The 19032-nt window shown below is 44.3% G+C and overlaps 1 protein-coding gene across 1 annotated transcript in view; it reads right to left on the reverse strand.

Annotated features, from left to right (window-relative positions):
• The window catches only part of HHLA1 (HERV-H LTR-associating 1), a 48336-nt gene extending 30051 nt beyond the window's left edge, over window positions 1–18285 (reverse strand). The window contains exons 1-3 of the mRNA XM_044450420.1: window positions 17580–18285; window positions 3214–3318; window positions 1327–1346 (exon numbers count right to left, since the gene is read on the reverse strand). Coding sequence (XP_044306355.1) covers window positions 1327–1346; window positions 3214–3318; window positions 17580–18285 — 831 coding nt within the window. The remainder of the gene's footprint in view (window positions 1–1326; window positions 1347–3213; window positions 3319–17579) is intronic.
• Between the last annotated feature and the right edge of the window lie 747 nt (window positions 18286–19032).

Below are 19032 nucleotides of genomic sequence, written 5' to 3' on the forward strand. Positions count from 1 at the left end.
TCGAGATCCTAGTAGTTGGGCAATATATTAAATAAATAAATAAATAAATAAATAAATAAATAAATAAGAAATATTTTAACGAAGCACAGTGAGTTCACTTTATCGACAGTATCCACATCTAGAAAGTTTTTCCACTAGTCAAAGGCTGCTGAACTAAAGAATTGGACTGGGATTTTTAAAGTTATTGAAGATCAGCTGCAAATGTTGTTAACTCATTCATTTATAATTTGACTAAGAAAGAACTGACAGATTTTAAAAAACATGCCATATGTGTAAAACAGTGAAGGTACACACACATACACATGAAGACACACACATGCACACAGTGCTACTTACCCAGGTTGGAAAGAGAGAGGAAGCATAGGAAGACCATGGAAAAATTAGTGGCACCATGCAGAGGTAACCATGGCATTTTGGATGCCCTGCTCCACCTGTGCAAACAGCCTGGATAGGCAGAGGAGGGAAATGGGATTCAAAAACATCTGACAGAAATGAGTTTAAGCAGGTCAATCTCTTTGGTTCTTGCTCATTAACAGATTTGCACCTATCACTATGGGGGCGGGATGCATATAATGAACCACAGCCTGCAGAGGCTTTTGCAGGTGGGGTTGCAGTCCCCATAATCCCCAGCCAGGATGGCCAATGGTCAGGGATGATAAGGTTTGGATCCCAACAACATCTGGAGGTGTACAAGGTTTCCCCATCCCTGTTTTAAACAATTCAGGGCACAAGCCTTTAGTCTCCCAAAATTGCAGGCGGGGGTGGGGCTTATAGGATTACTCAGAAATCCAGCTCCAAGATCCTGCGACCTCAGCTGGGACTCCACCCAGTTGAGTTCCCACCCCATCGCCCTCTCAGTTGGTATGTAAAGAACCAGGATTGGGATTAATCCTATCCATTCCTCTAGTATCTGCAGGCTTCCTTTTGTTTTGGCTCGGTCCTGCAAAGCAAGCCAAGCCAAAGAGAAGTCTGTAAATGCTCAAGGAGCCCTAGCGATTTCCCCCGTTGCAGCCACCTGATGAGCCGGAGGAGGATGCAGAAAAGGCCACTGCTAGAAGAGGGCCAGCACTTCTTCCACACCCAGTGCAGCCACTGGTCAGGGGAGAGGGGCACTGTTTGCACAGCACACGGGGCTCAAGTCCTGGCGAGCACCCCACAACCTCTGGGGCACACTTGCCAGCGGCCTGGACTCCAGGCTGCTGCACAGTGGACACAGTGGTCCTGGAAGCAGAGCCAGGGAATCCGGCAGATTCCCACCCCTACTGGATTCCTCATGCATCCCTAGGAGGAACCATGCTACCTGCTTCTCTGGGCTCACAAATGTACCTTGGAGGGAGGAAAAGGATCTGCCAGGGGAGGGGGAAGAGGGTGGCTGGGGCTGAGCACTTATGCCAGTTCCTGTCAAGGCCCCACCTCCCCCCCCCCCCCCGGTGAAAATAGCCAAGAAGATAAAAATCAGGTGAGAGCCCCAGCAGTGGCAGAAAATGCTGCTGCAGATCTGCAGGCCTCTGAGATCCAAGGCTTCCATGCATCTCTAAGCAGCAACTGGAAGCACTATGGTGCAAGCGACAGAGTCTTTAAAAAGGCTTCTATGTGCAGAGTGCATGCCGGATGCAGCCCTGAATGAAGCACAATTTGAAATTGTATCTCCCCGTTGCTGCTTGGCCACAATAATGCAGGAGGCAACCCTGTGCAAGTTCAGAGCAAGAGGCCTGCATCCATCCATAGGTGCTTTTTTCCTGCCTAAACTTGCATATTATTTCACCTCAAGCCACCAGATTTCCCACCTTGGCACAGGGTGGGTGGGCATGTAGGGATGTGTGAGAACTTCCAATCAGATCCTGGCTTCAGATGCCCCACTTCGGACAGATCAGACACAGTTCCAGGAATAATCATCAATAGGTGTGCATGAGAATTCAGTTTTCGCTCACAAAACACATGAGCACGTCCCATCTGAAGCAGTAAGCCCGAGTCTCCATCCATTCATCGCATTCCCAGTTTCCAGTTAAACTTTCTAATTTGCACAAACTTCACTGAGAGATGGAACCAGCCCCACATTCATGGTGCACAAATTAGGAAAGATTGGCATGAATGTGCACCATGGTGTTTCCAGCCAGGCAGTCCTGAGGATCTCACGTGTGATCAAAGCACAAGTAAGCACTCCCAGAAAATGCAACTCTCCCTGGTCCTCCAGAATGGGTTGTTCTGAAGCTTCTTCTCTGAGAGCTCCAGCATCTCCTCAGAGCAATGCCTCCAGTAGGAGCCTTCAAAGACACCCAGCAGACAGGCTGCCCATTGAAGAAGGGCAAATGAGCATTCTAGGTCAGCCTTCCTCAACTTTGTGCCTTCAGACACAGTTAGACTACCAATACCCAGAATTCCCAGTCAACAGTCCTCATGGATGGGAATTCTGGGAGTTGTGGTCCAAATGTTTCTGAAGGCCACCAGGGAGGGAAGGCTGTTCTAGGTGATCAGATCAGTCTATCACTCCCAGTTCAGAAGACATGGGAGAATTATCCACCATCAATGGAAAACACAAACTGTATTAGTGTATGCAGCAGTAAGTTCAGATCTGTTACTTTTCAGCTCAAGCTTATGTCCACCACACATGGTCTTCAAGATCCTCTGTCAACATGTTAGCCTTATTCATATGCACACTAAAAAATAAACATTGTCTGCCTTCCGAAACATTTATCCAGGCTTCCAGCACCAGAACAAGTATGAGAAAAATCATGGGAGACTGTAGTGTTGAGGAAACTCAGCATGAATCAAATGGGGAAGTCTAATTCTATCACCCACACCCAGCGGCTGAGATGCTTGTAACTTGTCACCAGGCCAAAATGGAATCACGGATCAGAAAGCTGAACCAACATTAATCTGCAAGTAGGGCTGGATTCGTGACATTTGTACAGAATAGCCTCTCTGTTTGATGAGCAATTACTGGAGCCTCCATGCTATTGTGACATTCTTGTAATAAAACAAGGAGGACAAAATGCCTTTGATGTCTTTTAATATTTCACAAAACAATGAATCAGTCTCTCATCCTGGTGGCTATCATTAGTATTTCAGTTCAACAGATGGTCATGGATAAAAAGCAGATGCTTCTCAGCTGTCAAGCAATTTTCCAACCAGGTTTCAAGTGTTCCGATGACATATTCAAACAGGTCAAGAGCATCACTGAATGGTGTGCAAAGAACAAAAAAAGGTTCTCACTCGGTGCATTATGGATTCTCGAAACAGAATGCGAGATGGCTGTATTCCATGACAAGATACAAGTTCCCATGAAAATTGTGACACTTAAGTTCTTCCCATACCACCCTGCCCTCTCCAATTACTAAGGACTGTGCCTACTCTCATTTTTGCCCTTCCAGGAGACCTTTGAAACATTTGTATGCCCAAGATGCTGCATTTATTTTTCAGCACTTGGTTTCCTCTCCAGATCTCTAGAGGAGGAGTACAGAATCTACTTGGGCCATGGGACTACTCTGGACTGCTCAGCTCCTGAATCTGGACCACAGAGTCTTTTGCGTTCCTCCGTTGCAAGGGATGGGTCTCCACATCCCACATCTTGGATGATTCCCCACTGGAGGAATCCCTTAGGGGGAAAGTAAAAGTGGGAAGTTGGGTGGTACTGGAAAGAGGCACTGCTGCACCAGAGCCAGCCAACCCTTCCTTTGTGCACCTCTTGCCATTCCAGTTGGAATGCTGAACGGTTCATGAAGCCAAGGACTTGACCAGCACTGGAAAAATCATTGGCTACTCCCAGTGCCAGCCAATTGTAAGGGTGGAGCCCAGCACTTCTGCAGTATCGATGTGCTACTTCCATGTAGGGATGGGCTCAAAGCTCCGAGGAATCCATCCTTCTAGCATCTATGGACTTCCTCTCATGCTCAGCCCTTGCTCAGAAAGCAAGCTGGGCTGCGAGGAATTCTGAACATGCTCATGCAACTGACCGGCTTTTTGTGCATAAAGTGCAGTGGTACAGGCAAGGCACATGATTCAGGAGAGGGCACCATGGGGCTTGATTCCTCGTGTGCACTGCACAAAGCCCGGGCACACCCTTCAGGACCTTAGACACACACTCAGGGGGGAAAGGACTGGAGTCCAGGGAGCCGGCCACAGGGAATCCAATGCATTCCTACCCCAGAACAGATTCTTCACACTTCTCTACCACCGTGTATGAATGAGCGCCTCTTTACAAGCTCTCCTCCATGCGTCTACCCTCAACTGAGTGGAATATTCTAGACTGCAGACACAGCACATTAATGTGTGGAATGAGAGGCAGCACCCTATTAAGCTTTCCAAAATGTACTTTTCATTGCAGAACTTACACATTTCTAAGTTCTATGTTATCCTCCCACAATTCTGTTGTTCTCTTTCACCTGCATCATGTCTCCAGATTTCAGCCTCTTGCAACTTACTCTTTTCTTTCCCAGTGCAGGGCAGAAAATAACCAGTTTAGTGATTTTGCTGTTGGCGTGTATTTATCCTCACATCCCAAATCAGACAAAGTATCAGGGGTAGAAAAATGGCCCAAAGATTTTCCAAAGAAGGTGGCCTAGGGAGGCAGTGTAAGTACTCTGAGTGTCCAGGAGCAGGCACAAACGATGGAACTTCATGGAGGAAGATTTACCTCACCAGACTGATTTGTTATCGGGGTGGAAAAACACCCCACAACACCAAAAATGTTAGTCCTTAGCAGCGGACTTTTGAGTCCTATGTCGATGAGGCTCCTCATCTGTTGCAGCTTTTCTTGCTCACTTCCTAAGATCTATCCATGGTGCTGAGCTTCATCCCCAAAATAGGTTTGCCACCAATCAGCACCATTCATAGCTCTTAAAGCTGAAAAGAAAAGCTGCAGTGGATGAGGATTCCCACTGACGTGAGTTGCCAGCCTCAGCTGCACTTTACCTGAAATTTTTCCTCAACAGTTGATGCCACTTTGCTAATATATTTGGTTTCTAACATAATTGTTCTGGTGCCACAGACACATGTTTGATTATGGGGACATTTTACTACCCCAGGACACACTAGCGAGTGGCTTGGGGTGGTAACATGTCCCACAACAATATTATTGGTGCACAGTTTTGCAATTTCTGCACAAGGATTAAGGTAAACCAAAACATCGCTCTTTCTTCAGAGTTCACTGCCACAACCAATTCTGCAATGCCCCAGATCTGACCCATCTGAATTCTGGCTGTTGTGTACACAAATTCTCACATTATTTATGGAACTCAATTCAAATAGAAAACAAAGCATGCTTTTAAAAGTTCGTAAACCCCACCCCAGTGCTTTACAAATGTCTTGTTTGAAATTATTGTTACTTCTTGGTGCCTGTGACTGACTAGCCCAGGATGAGGGGGGGAGTATATTTTCTTAAAAAATAATTCATTAATGTCATTTTAGCAGTGTGCATTTTTTCCACGTTTGAATGGAGATGCCAAATCGCTCAGCTGGTACAGTGTTTGAAGGACAGGCTCACTCCCTGTACAGCCTTGGTGAATGGCAGCATGCAAGTCTTAACACATACCACACATACATGATTCATGATTGTAAATGTGTATACTTCCATGACTTGACCAGGGCAATACCTGCCGCACTCCACAGCAATGCGATATCTCCTGTTTCCAAACCTTTCACTAAGCCAATATTTTAAAAATCTTGATGCATGCATTTAAGTCCAACCTTGTGTCCTTCAGACATAAAAATGACATGGTGAATATGTACTAGTTGAACACTCAAGGTTAGTGCCATTATGATGTGTAGGATTTCAGCGATACTCTCCTTTTAACTTCAAATTGAAATTGAACAACATATCTTAGATTGGGGTGGGTTAAAGGAGGTTAGGAATCTATTGGTAATCATCTGTGATTTACAGCAGATTGTTGCCAACTCCAAATATTTTAATGCAAATAAATGAATGTGTGCGAGTATTTTATCAACCTTGACTATCCCTGGACTCATCACTCCTCCCTTCAGCCCCGTGTTCCTCATAGCTAAATATTTTTGGCACTAGCTCAAGTTCTTCCTCCACTCATGGCATTCTCTGATCAGCTTCTTTACTTTATGACATTTTTGACTGACAATTTATTGTTAATGGTTCTAGCTGTTCAAAATCTAAAATGATTTTGGTATGCTTTAGGCCTGGCTACAAGATGCCTTGAATCATTTTCTGAGAAAATCATCTCTAAGAAATGAGAATAATATTTAATTAGTTGCCTTTCACCAGGGCTTTGCTAGGCTCTTCTGATCCTTTGGAATCAGAAACCCTGGTTTACAGTAAACTGGATGCAGGTTTGTACTTGGATGTGCTGTTTATGGATTGCAAGAGGAAGCTGGCTTTGCTGCCTACCTTATTTTACACTTGGATCTGATCTGTGAATCTCAGGGTTCTAGTAAAACAAAAGATAAAGGGAAAAAAATCCAAGGCAGATTTTCACACAGCCTAAACTGCCCATCCTTGTCTTAGATCATGTCTAACACAGTCGAGCTTCCTGGAAGTAACCCACTTGCTTAAGTAGGAATAAATCATAAATGTTTGACCTGGGATAATGGAATCATTTCATGCAATTGCAATTCTGTGTCATTTCATGGTTCCGATCTAACAGGTATGCTGGACTAACAAAAGCATTGACCATAATTCAACTGGGCTATTTAGCAGGACAAATTACTTAAACTGACATTTTTTGTATTGTTAGAATCAGATACCTAGTGGGGGTTTTTTTAAAACTCCTTTATCTGTAGCAAGAAGCACAGAAATCCTATTGTACAGGTAAGGATAACAGCAGTCTCCCATATGCCCCATGTTGACTTTCACTTCCATTCCTAGCTGTAAAAGGCAACTATTGGAGTTCTTAAGCAAAATTTTAAAAGCTAATCAAAAGAAATATTACACAGTAGGAAAAAAAGTATCTCCTTCCTAGATCATGACTGAATACATTCAGAATCTGATGACTTATTTATTAACTTCGTTAAAGTAATCCTAGAATTTAAGAAATTCTGAGTTACATTAGTCATTAGTCGGTTACATTAATCATTCTATCTTGGTCCAGTACCAGAGTAGATTGCTCTCTGGAACTTTCAGAAAAGAGCTACAGTTATGCCAAAACTATTCAAGGTCCGCTTTTTTTCTTTCTCTCTCCCCTACCAAATCTATGTATCTTTTAGTCTCAGCTTACCTGGCTTCTGTGAACGGTGTTGATAAACTTCAGCAAAGGTAGTCAGCCAAGGAGATCACCACACTCCTTTTGATGAAAGGTAACCAGGTTGTAAAGAGACAAGAACAATTACTGATTTGTTGTTGTTTTTTTAAAAAGTAAAGAAAAAATGGGGGGGGGGGAGAGAAAGAAAATGAAAACGCTTGGTAAAAAGAGGAAGTTTCAATCCTGGAGCGATGCAGAATCAGTGAAAAGCACCTGGATGCAAGCAGAGTGCTTGTGGCTCCAACTGGAGTGAATCCCTTAATGGGATGACCTGGCATGATGGGACATGAAATCACATTTGGCAGCAATTACTTTCCCGTGAAAAATAGAATTGAATGGATTCTTTTTCCACCATTTAAAGTGACAGACCCCTTTTAGGGTCTGGCCACCACACCAAACACAACCCTCAAGTCAGGAGTTGTGGCTTTCAAGGTATTTTGCCACACACAGACACACTCACTCCACCAAGATGTAAAGGCCCGACCAGTCCAAAGAAAAAAGAATCTTTGGTGATTTAAACACCGTCAGGGCTGGAGTGCCAAAGGTAGTTTCCTCTGCAAATGGCAGGACTGGAGAACTACTGCCTGGGGTTCTAATCCAAGCATCCAGTGTCCCAAAATGCCCATACACCCATCCCCTGTCTCACCTCCTTTCTCGCAGCCAGCCATCCCTCAGCTGTTTCCCAGCTTTTGTGCTTCCCCCTCACCCCCAATTCTAAAAGGTCGAAAACCCTCCCAGGAAGAAAATGCTAGAAGCTCCAACAGGCCAATCATTTTTTTTTCTTTTCTATTTTGCCCCCAACACCTTCCCTTCCACTCCACCCACCACTGGAATCCTTTTCAGCAAAGAAAAAGCTGTTTGCACCTTGGAACTGAACTGAACAAGGAATGTGGGGCAGGGAGAAATGGCCCTGCACGGTATCATTTCCTCTGATATCCATGTTTGGGAGCAAGTGCCAGTCCTGAAGTAGCCAAAACAGTGCCACCCATGCAGAAGAAGGAGAGCTGGGGTGGCGTGGAGCTCGGGGGCCACAGCTGCAGCTCACCGGATGACTTTGGACCAGGCGCTCGCTCTCGGCCTAGCTGGCTCCCAGGGTTATTGCTGTGAGGGCAGACTGGAGCGGACAAGGACTATGGAAGTGAACTTGGCTTCCTCAGAGTGGGGGAAAAGCAGGATATAAATGTAATCATAATCAGTGTGCTTTGGACAATCCGATGGTTGGAGGAAGGACAAAAATATTCAAGAAAAAAGTAACCAAAGGGGGGAAAGCAAGAATTCAAAGAGAGCATGCTTAATAGGCATGGAATGTTCATTTTATATTGTTCATTTTATATTGTTATTTTTGTATTTTATTGTATTTTATTTTGTGTTGTGAGCCGCCCCGAGGCTTTGGCAAGGGGCGGCATGTAATGTTTTAATAAATTTATTTATTTATTTATTTATTTATTTAGAGAGCTTATATGCCGTCCCCATCGCATAAGCCTCAGGGCAGCTTACAATCATTAAAATCCTGCATATAAATACCAAAAAAAAAAAAAAAAACATTCATAGAATAAATAAAATACATAAAATAGTGGAAACAGCCTGGTCAGTTTAAAATCAACAAATAAACCTTAACAATTAAAATTGAGTTTAAATAAAAAGGTTTTTGCCTGACTCAAAAAAGAATATAATGTTGGGGCCAGGTGAACCTCTCTGGGGAGCGCATTCCATAGATGGGGCGCCACAGCAGAGAAGGCCCTCCTCCGAGTACTCACCCTCCTAATATCCTTCACGGAGGGTTCCCAGAGAAGGGCCTCTGCCGCCGATCTCAAGGGACGGGAGGGCATATATGGACGCAGGCACTCCATATTGTTGTTCACTGGGAGGTGGGAGGGATGATGGGATGGAGTATCCTGGAAGGGGGCACGCCTGGCTGGCAAGCTGGAACCATGAGCAGGAGCAATGTGCAATTTGTGGCAGGTTCCACTTGTCTCTCTGTGTTCTTGACAGCCAACCAGCATTTGCACTGGGAGAGCTATTTCCTGTAGTTTTGTGGCATGTGTGGTCCTCCAGCAGCTGGCAGACTGCAACTCCCATCAGCCATAGCCAACAGTGAGGATAATGGAAGTTGTGGTCCAACAACTTCTAGAGGGCCACCCTTCCACCATCCCTGGTTTATAGTGAGAGCAGAAGTGGAGCTCATGGTTGCATCTCTGATGGGATACCATACATGGCTGGTGGGGTTGCATTTCTCTTGATGAACAATTGGTGGAGTAGGCATGATCAGGGCTCCACTGACAGTTTCTTGTAGTTTGCTCACTTTTGTCCCCAATTCAGTTACCACCGTGTTTCTAGCTCCTGTCCCTTCGAAAGAGCCCCTGGACAAACAGAGGTTATGCAGGTGAAACTTATCCATCACTTCTCTCCATACCTAGAAAAACTTCCCCTTGAATACTCTCCGTTCTTCTTCCGAGGGATGAAGAACCTCTAATCTTCAGGCCTAACCTGACCTGCAGAGATTCCACATTTTGCCATCTTTCTGCTATTATCTCCAGACTGAGAGTGGAGAAAACAGTGGGCATATGGGGGAAAACCAAGCGCCTTTGAGCACTGCAGGATGCCATCATGCGATTGATGCATATGCTATAGAATGAGAGATTCTCCTTCAGCCACTGACATAATCCAACCCTATTCAGTTGGTCTACCCTAGTTTTGTTCTACACCCCTGTGCTAGAGGCACAGTAAGGGTTAGGGCAAAATAAAATAAAATAAAATAAAATAAAATAAAATAAAAGTCAGCAGTAAAATAGGCATAACAGAAAACATACCACACATAATTGCTGCAAATAAATGAAATAAAACTAGTGTGTTTTATAGAGTAAAAGATCATTTCACACGTCAGGAAACAAGACACAGTGCTCTGAAATGCCAAACTGTAATATTGATAAGAACTAATGTCCATTTTGGGTGTTTGCCTGTTGGCTTCTAAACTAAGACTCAGTGGGCAAACTTCTTGGAAGTATGAGATGTTCAAGTGGTCTTTCTCACAGTCCACAGTGGCTGAGAAGGGAGGAAAAAAGCCCCAACAGCAAACAATGGGAGGGTTTTATGAATTGTTACTGCAAAATGCTTCAGAGGTGGCATCCTTGGCTGAGATATCCCAAGGAAGTTTTGCTGCCATTGAGACCTTGCTTAACGATTCATCTGTTGGCTGAAAGGAAAGGTTTGGAATAATGAGCTTTCACAAGACCTTCAGATGATGGGAAAAATGTCTTTTCTGGGCTCCTGTCCAAACTCTTTGATGTGTGGCTGCAGAGATTGCTTGACTTTCAGTGGGATGTATATCACGCGGCCCCGTCCGTTTGGGGCTTTGCTCCTGCAAAGGGATGTTCAGCTAAATTAGTGCATTGCACTCATCCAGCCAGGGTAGAAGCAGCTTGCGGAGGGGGAAATACTGCTCTCTTGTGTGAAAGGGCAGCTCAAATGAACTGTGCAAAAGATATTCTCAGAGCTGGATTCTTCCGTTTCCCTTGTACTGGATAGGGATGCACAAGACTTCGTGCCATCTGGGTTTCGCAATTGTCTTTCACAGATGCCTTTCACTCTGTTGTCTGCTTGTGGACAGAATCTGATTTGCAGAAATCTGAATTCATTGGAATCCACTGTGGATTTCCCAGACAACCCCAGGACTGGGTCAAGAATCCTTTATCAATTTCATTTGGATGCTCCTTTCGATACATTGAACTGCTTATATTAATGTATAGATCTGTAACAGAAGTGCTCAATTTCAGATCTGCTCAGTAATATAAGATGTATTAGCTTATACAAGTGTCGATTATGGTGCTGAGTCGTTGTGAGAGGATGCTTTTGCTGTAGTTCTTATGTTCTTTTTCCTGCGTGGTTTGTTGCTGTTTTTAATGCACTTCTTTTCCTGACACTCTTTGAAATGTTCGTGCAAATGCAGTTTTGTATGCTTTAAAAAACTGCATTGCAAAGTTTGGCAATGTATGAATTTCAGTAGCCAATTATGTTATGGTTTGTGTTTAGGCAAGAGGAACTTTGATAAATGCATTGTTCTGTTCCATTCCGTTCCGTTCTGTCCTGTTTTGTTTTCCCTCCACTGGGGACCATGAAATCCCCCATTCTGGCAGCATCGTGCATCACAAATAGCTGGAAAGGCCTAGTAAACTTTTTCCTTCTATGTGGATATGTTACAGCAACTCTAGGCCACCCCATAGAGTTTTTTTCCCTTGAAAAGAGGAATATCATAGCAGGCAAAGGAGGCAATTGGGCCTTGGATGGATTCAAATGCGTTTGGCATTTTGATGAATCTGACCTGTGGATTCTGCAGCAGACCTAACTTCTCTAAGTTGTGCATATTTTACAAACTTTCAGACTTTTCCCCTAATCTTTTTTTTTTTGGGGGGGGGCACACACAAAGATGCTTTAGTGCAAAAGAGCATTAGTACATTACCTGGGTCACATTTGTTCTGATGTGCATTCGCCCTACTGCAACTCTGTGTATTTTTATGCACATTTCTCTTAATGTTCATTTGCATGCAAACACGATTATTGCACACAAAATTCAGTTCTGTCCTCGAACAGACGATCAAATGAAAGTCGCCCAGAGATTTAACAAATAGGTACATTCCTAGTTTTGGGAAGCCTGCCTTGGACTTACTAGGTCAGCCTGCTGCTCTGAGGTGTGGTGGAAAATGCTGACCAGTCGCCAGTCGTCAGTAGTCAACTGCCAGTGCAGACACACAAATGTACGCAAAAGGAATGAGTGTGGGTGCTGCCTCGCTCGTCTCCGGAGAAAGCAAAAGCTTTTGATCAGCCCTGATTTTGACTGCAGGGGTCCGGGCGACATCCATATTTGGGTTGAGTGCATTTCCACTTCCAACACTTTGGTTAAAATAAAACAAAATCTCTCCACATGATGAGTAATTGAAATTTCTATGTATTTATTAATAAGTGGTGCAGGTTCTTTGCTTTTAAAGACAGAACATAAATAAAAAACAGGTAAGAAGAAATATTATTTGCAATATATATATATGTGGAGATATATATATATATATATATATATATACTGAAATCAACATATTAAAGTTGTTCAAATGTCAGACAGTGCTGCAATATAAATTACACATACCCTTTAAAAATTACATGAACTGATATTAGAAAGAGCACTAAAGGTCACTTGTATAAAAGTTGTGTTCCCTTGTCAGCCAGAATCTGGAAAGCATTTTTGTAGCATGGAGAAAATATGCTGAGTGAGCAAGGCACAAACATACAAGTTAGAAGAACAGGAGGCTCTAAGCTTAAACAAAGGAAAAAAACAAAAGACCAATGAAACACCACTGATTGCAGAATCCCGTTGATCTGGACTTTGGTGCAAAGGAACTGGGAGACCAGGGCACCGGACAGCAAAGGTTCCTTTTCCAGAGAGTAGCGTTTGAAGTTACCTCATCAGCATTTTTGTAAAGCAGGTTTTGGAGTCTGAATGTAGCAGATGGTGGAAGGTGTGTTGGTGGAACCTGCTGACTCATTCCGCAGAAGTCTACATAAGCAAGGGTTTCATGGATGCCCACCTCTTAGCCAATGCACATGACAAGAGTTGGATTGCAAGTCTGAAGGAAAGGCTGTGTTCCCTTTCATTGTTGAACATCATCTACTGCCTTGATGGGCTTTACAAATACAAAAAAGCATCAAGAACAGCATGCCCTTTGCCGTGGGTACCGTCTTGACTCACAGTAGGGTTAAGAAGGGTGCTGCTAAGGAAGGGTCCAGGATTGGGAGTTACGGACAGTATCCAATGTACAACCTACTGAAAGAAGACTCATTTCAATGAATGGGGCTTAAGGTAAGACAGCCACACTCAAGACCTTCAGTTCAATGGGTCTACTCTAAGTAGGATTAACATTGGATGCTATTCCTAGACTGGGAACAAGTTAAAGCTCCCCAAGCCACTGTTCCTACTCCAGAAAGCCTCAGTCCTAAGCACCTATGCAGCCCAATCCTATATGTGTCTATTTGGAAACAACCCTCAGTAAGATGAAGGAGGCTTTTTCCCAAGTATACAAAGGATTTGCAGCCTTGCTCATATGGAACGTGGCATTTATGGTAATAGAGCATATTGGCCAATACATGCAATTAGGATCACAACCCAATCTTAAGTATGTTGACTCAGAAATTAGTCCTATTATGCTTTATGAGACTTATTCCTGTCCCTGTTCATGTCGTGGGCTCACTGTAGCTACTACACAAATTGCACTGAAAAGTAATGTAGGAATGGTGAACATTTAATTTCAGTTGGAATTTACTAATATTCAGGAATTTCTTGATATTTGAATGGAAAGGCTTAAAAAGTCTGAATGTTTGAAAACTCTGAGAAGTGAAATTATTCCACCCAGCAGGACCGGGAGCACTTTGCTCTTGCAGGTCAGGATGTGAATCTCTCGGTATTGAGCATGTTGATGATGAACTAGGTTGCATCCTCTCCTTTTTGTTTCCTTACCTGTAACAGCCATGGGCAGGCAGATGCAACAAAGGAACTGATCCCCTTGAGAGGTTGTGGGTTCTTCCCCACTTGGAGGCGTGCAAGGTGCAGCTGGACAACCATCTGAGAGGGGAGATCGAACTTGGAATCCTGCACTAAGCAGGGAGTTTGATGGCCCAATGGCCCCTTCCAGCTCTGTGATTCTATGATTCTGTGATTCTGTATCTCCTCCATGCTTGGAATACGGGTACCTTTTGAAAGTGGCCAGTGTAGATGAGCGAGAATTTCATTTCAGTGATCAAAATCCCTTGATATTCAGCATGGACAAAACTTGAAATTTTAGAAATCTGAACATGGGAGAAAGGGAAATGCACAAATCCCTTCATCTCTACTCAAATGCTTCAAATATTCTTTAAGAGATCAGAGCTAGAAATATATCCTGAATTTTGCATTTTAAAAAATCACCCCACAGAGGGAGGGGGCTGCTTTGGCAAAATAATAGACTGTTGAAAAACTTTTGCCAAGTTGCCTTAAAATGTTTTCCTAAACTGAATGCGTGTTGTGGGATACTGTGCTTCTCGGGGGCCACAATGGCACTTGTCCCATGCAACATTAGCCCCATCAAGAGGAAAAAAGATCCAGTTAAAGGCAATTAAATTAATCACATGTTTAAGCATGATCAACAGCTTTCAAATGCCTGTTTCTGGGATGCAGAACATGGTACATGGTATATGCAAGGAATAGCTCACCTCCCCTTGCACCCCTTTCAAATGCAAACCAGTCTAGGGGAGTCATTCTGCTGACATGAATTATTCCCAGGCAGTGGCACATGGCCACAGACCTCTAGATGTCAAGGGTGGGAATGACCAAGGTCCTCCAGATGTTGCTGGACTACAACTCTGATCATCTCTGACTGTTCTCCATGATGGCTGGGCCTGATGTGAGTTGCAGCCCGATGCCATCCTGGTGGTTCCCATGCCTGATTTTTGCATGAACAAACTCCATGGAAAGTTGTTATTCACAGCTGTTGAAATTTTGGAGATCCATTTGAAAATATTCCTTGCCACTACAAGTGAGCAAGAGATTGCTGAATACAAAACCAAGAACCCAGCTGAATATCCCTCAAGGGAGCTTGGATTACCCCCTCATTTAGGTCTGATGCAGGCTCCAGCTGGGCTAGTGGTCCAGTCTGTGTGGCAGGGAGTGGACCTGGCTAAAGTCACAAGGGGTGGGAGGAGCCATAGCTCAGTGACAAAGCACCTGTTCAGCATCCAGGCTCCAGGCTCTGTTGATCCAGATCAAAGCATCAGGTGATGGGAAGGACCTTGCTCTGAGACCTTGCTGAGTGGCGGCCTGGTAGAACTGGCAGTGCTGAGCTGGAGTGGCAAAGAGCTGAACCGGTAGAAGGGCCCTTCCAATTTTCCTAGAAATGCTCCATGGGTAGGCATGAGGATGGCTGGAGTCCTACGACTCCTCCCCCTGAAAAGGAGAGGTCATCGCATCACATAGGATCAGTGTGTTCTGCATTATGGATGCGGTGAAGAGGCATACACCTGCAGTACAGAATATGAGCTTCATTCTGGTCCAGAATGACTGCCAATTGGGCCTTCCTCCTCTGTAAGCAGAGACATGAGCATCAGTGCAGGGGAAACCCAACACCTGTGCCATTCTCTTTACCCATCTCAATGTCCCTGTACTGCAGATGCTGCGAGTGATAAAGAGGAGAGGGGATTTGGGGGTGGGGAACTAACTCACTTTCCATGGAGTTCACCATGTTTTGCAGCTATGCACAAACTGAACTTCACAAAATCTCCCATGGTATAATGAGACCCATTTTACAGATGGGGAAACAGATGTAAGGGAAAATTAAGTCATGCATCTCTGGAGAACTCTGCAGAACCCTATATTATTGGTGAAACGCCCTGATTTTCTTTCTGTCAGCCCAAGAGAAAAATATTGGCAGATCTTTGTGGGATTGGTGCCAAGTTATGTACTCTTAGAATCAGCTAAAGGATATGACTCTGTTGACACTTGGCTAAGGGATCAAATTGTGTCATCAAAAGAGCAATCTCTCATGAGTAAATAGATGATTTGACTCCACCAAATGTCTCAGTGAAGGTAGACTGTATTATAGTAGAAGCTCCAGGTGGAAAAAATAATAATCCTACAGAACTTCTGAAATATCAGCAATTTCAGGTTGCATATTAAGGGAGAAAATGCCATAGAGCAGGTGTGATGTGCTGCTTTTGCACAATATATGCATGGCCTGGACAGTGAAAACCTTGATCATAGCCACTGATCAAACATGATAGACACACCGAGCACACTACAGTAAGCCCATATTCATTGCACTGCAAAGATGATATAAAAATAAAGTGTAAAAAATCCAATTGAATTCAATAAAATTTCTCAGTTACATGTTTTGGAGCCATTATGTTGTGAGCCACCAAGAGAACTTCAGCTATTGGGCAGTACAGAAATGAAATAATGATGACGATGATGATGTATTTTCAACAGAATTCAGAGCTGAGTCTCTCCTTTTCTCCCAGTTGCCTTACTTATCGTGGAGTTCCCTGCCAGAAACATGCAAAGTGTGAAGGTGAGAGCACATCTTGAAACTCACAATGGGCACATGAGATGTGCCCCCAGCCAAATGGGACTCCCAGCACATGTCCATGTTACATCTGCCATAACGTAGATTCACATTTTCCCTTCATATGTGACATCATCCTAGAGGGGGAACACAGCAAGAGACATACCTCCGCCATACAGTGTGAATTGTGATCTGTTCCTTATGAGAGAAACACTGAGCTTGGTGCAGTGAAGATTAAAACTCCCAAAAACCATGTTTAAGTCAATATAAATCAAGGAATCAGATCTGGTTGCAGACCGTCTGAATTCCATAGGGTTGTGCTCATAGGTGATCATGGCGTCAATGCAATCAAAAAGTATTAGACCCACAGAAGCCCCATCAAAACCATTGGAGCACAAGAGTTGCAGAAAAGCACTTAAGCCTTCCTGGGATTTAAGAATGCCTATGCTTTATGACTTCCTACATGTTTGTAACATCAGAAGGCCATGAGGAACAACCAAAAATTGTCAAATAAACAGAAGTTTGGATAAACAGAATTAATCTGCCTGGATACCAGCAAGATTTATAACCAGTGTTCAGATAGCCAGGGGAGAGCTAATATTCCATAAACATACACAGATACTCAGCTAAGGCCTTTGCTCTGAAAACTGAGGGAGTTTCCAGTAAGACATGAGCACTACGGCAAATTATGCTGTGCTCGCAGAAGAGGATCCCAGCACACTGCCAGAAGCATTAGCTGGTGCAACGAGGGTCTTCCGGAAATCTGTCGTGCCAGCTAACAGGATTGGTGCTGCACCAGAGTCCCCTTACATGAGCACCATGCAATTTCCATAATCTAGGCACTCACGTTTTATTGGTCACCACTCATTGGTGTTGCTTTGCTTACAGATACGTTGCATGGTCTGCAGTTGGGGTTTGTTGGTTTGGTTTGTTTTCGTGCCCTGCGTAGACCTGACTGTTGCTATACGGAAGGACATCCTGTCCGCTATTTTAATCACAGAAGAAATCGTCTGTCCCACTTATAGTGTCAACTCATGCACCACCATGCGCAAAACTAAACGGCTTAGTTTTGGCCGCATGAACAAAATCGCATTAATCGACCGTATGAAATGCTGCAGAATGAGTACCACTAAGACCAGCATGCAGTGCAGCCATGGGTGTCCTTTGTTGTCGAGTGCAGAAGCTTGGAGTGTGTATAGTGCGATATACAAAGTTTATGTTTACATTACGAGAAGAAGCCAGCCAGTGACTCCACCCCATCCCATCCCACCCACCCCCTATGGAGAATTTTAAACTGGCTTGCCGGAAGGGGTCCATACAGAATCAGAAATCCCATCCCCCGTTGAGGAGAGAGGCATAGAGCCACTTGGGGTGAAAGGGTCCGTGTCGGTGTCTGTTTCACCCTCTGCTAGGTAGCGCTTTTCTTTCATCCAACTGGAGCCCCCATTTGGCCCAAACAGAAAATCATCCTTGTCCTGGGAGATGCTGAATCCACTTGGAGAACGTTCAAGTTCCTCGTGGTTGACGGAGAGGAGGGATAAGGGGGTGTCACTGTCTCTTGTCAGGCTGTGTTTCTGCCTTGAGGAGATTCTGTCTGAGTGGGGGCTCTGAATGTCCCCTGTGGGTGACTGGTGGGAAATATGGGGCTCCATGAATGCAAGGATAGGCAAAACATTGGGTCTTTCTGTGTAGGAGGCTGAGAAAGGCATGGCCTCCCATCGACCAGAGTTTTGCCCACCCAGTGGCAAAGAAAGTGGACCTGTGCTGTGGTCCTGTGTTGAGAATCCAAAAGGAGGAACTTTGTTCACTGGGACATGGTGGAAGCTTGGAGGCATTTCATGAATGGAAGTCTCAGTGTATTTGTAAAGGATGGATTTCAGTTCAGAATATCGGTTGTCCTCTGCAGGGGATGTGGCTTCTTTGGAAGGGCACACCTCGGTGACTCGGACTTGTAGCTGCTCCATATGCTGCATGTGCATATCCACTAAAAAGTCCAGCTTCTTCCCCATGTCATGGACCTGAAAGAGAACAACCATCAGACCAAAAACCAAGCCAAGAATGGACTGACTCAGAATGGTCTGCACTGATGGCAGTGGCCCTTCTGAGATTCAGACAGGAGCCTTTCCCAGTCCCAACTGGACATACAGTAGAGTGAACTTCTGCATGCAACACACATGTTTGATTACAGATCACTGTCTTGTCGTGGTGAAGGGGCTTGCGTAGCTTAATGAAGCTATGAGCTATGCTGTGCAGGGCCACCCAAGATGGACAGGTCATAGCAAAGAGCTCTGGCAAAACGTGATTCACTGGAGAAGGAAATGGGAACCCACTCCAGTATCTTTGCCATGAAAATCCCACGGACAGTACCAAAAGGCAAAAAGATATGACGCTGGAAGATGAGCCCCTCAGGTCAGAAGGTGTCCAATATGCTACTGGGGAAGAGCAGAGAGCTAGTACTAGTAGCGCCAGAAAGACTGAAGCGACTGGGTCAAAGCCAAAAGGACACTCAGTTGCAGGTGTATCTGGTGGTGAAAGGAGAGTCTGATGCTGCAAAGATCTATACTCCATAGGAACCTGGAATGTAAGGTCCATGAATCAAGGCAAGCTGGATGTGGTCAGACAAGGGATGACAAGACTGAACATCGACATCTTAGGAATCAGTGAACTAAAATGGACAGGAATGGGTGAATTTAATTCAGATGACCATCAGGTATACTACTGTGGGCAAGAATCCCTCAGAAGAAATGGAGTAGACT

The sequence above is a fragment of the Varanus komodoensis genome, unplaced genomic scaffold (genome assembly GCF_004798865.1).
Source record: "Varanus komodoensis strain SLA01 unplaced genomic scaffold, ASM479886v1 scaffold66, whole genome shotgun sequence".
Lineage (NCBI taxonomy): Eukaryota > Metazoa > Chordata > Lepidosauria > Squamata > Varanidae > Varanus > Varanus komodoensis.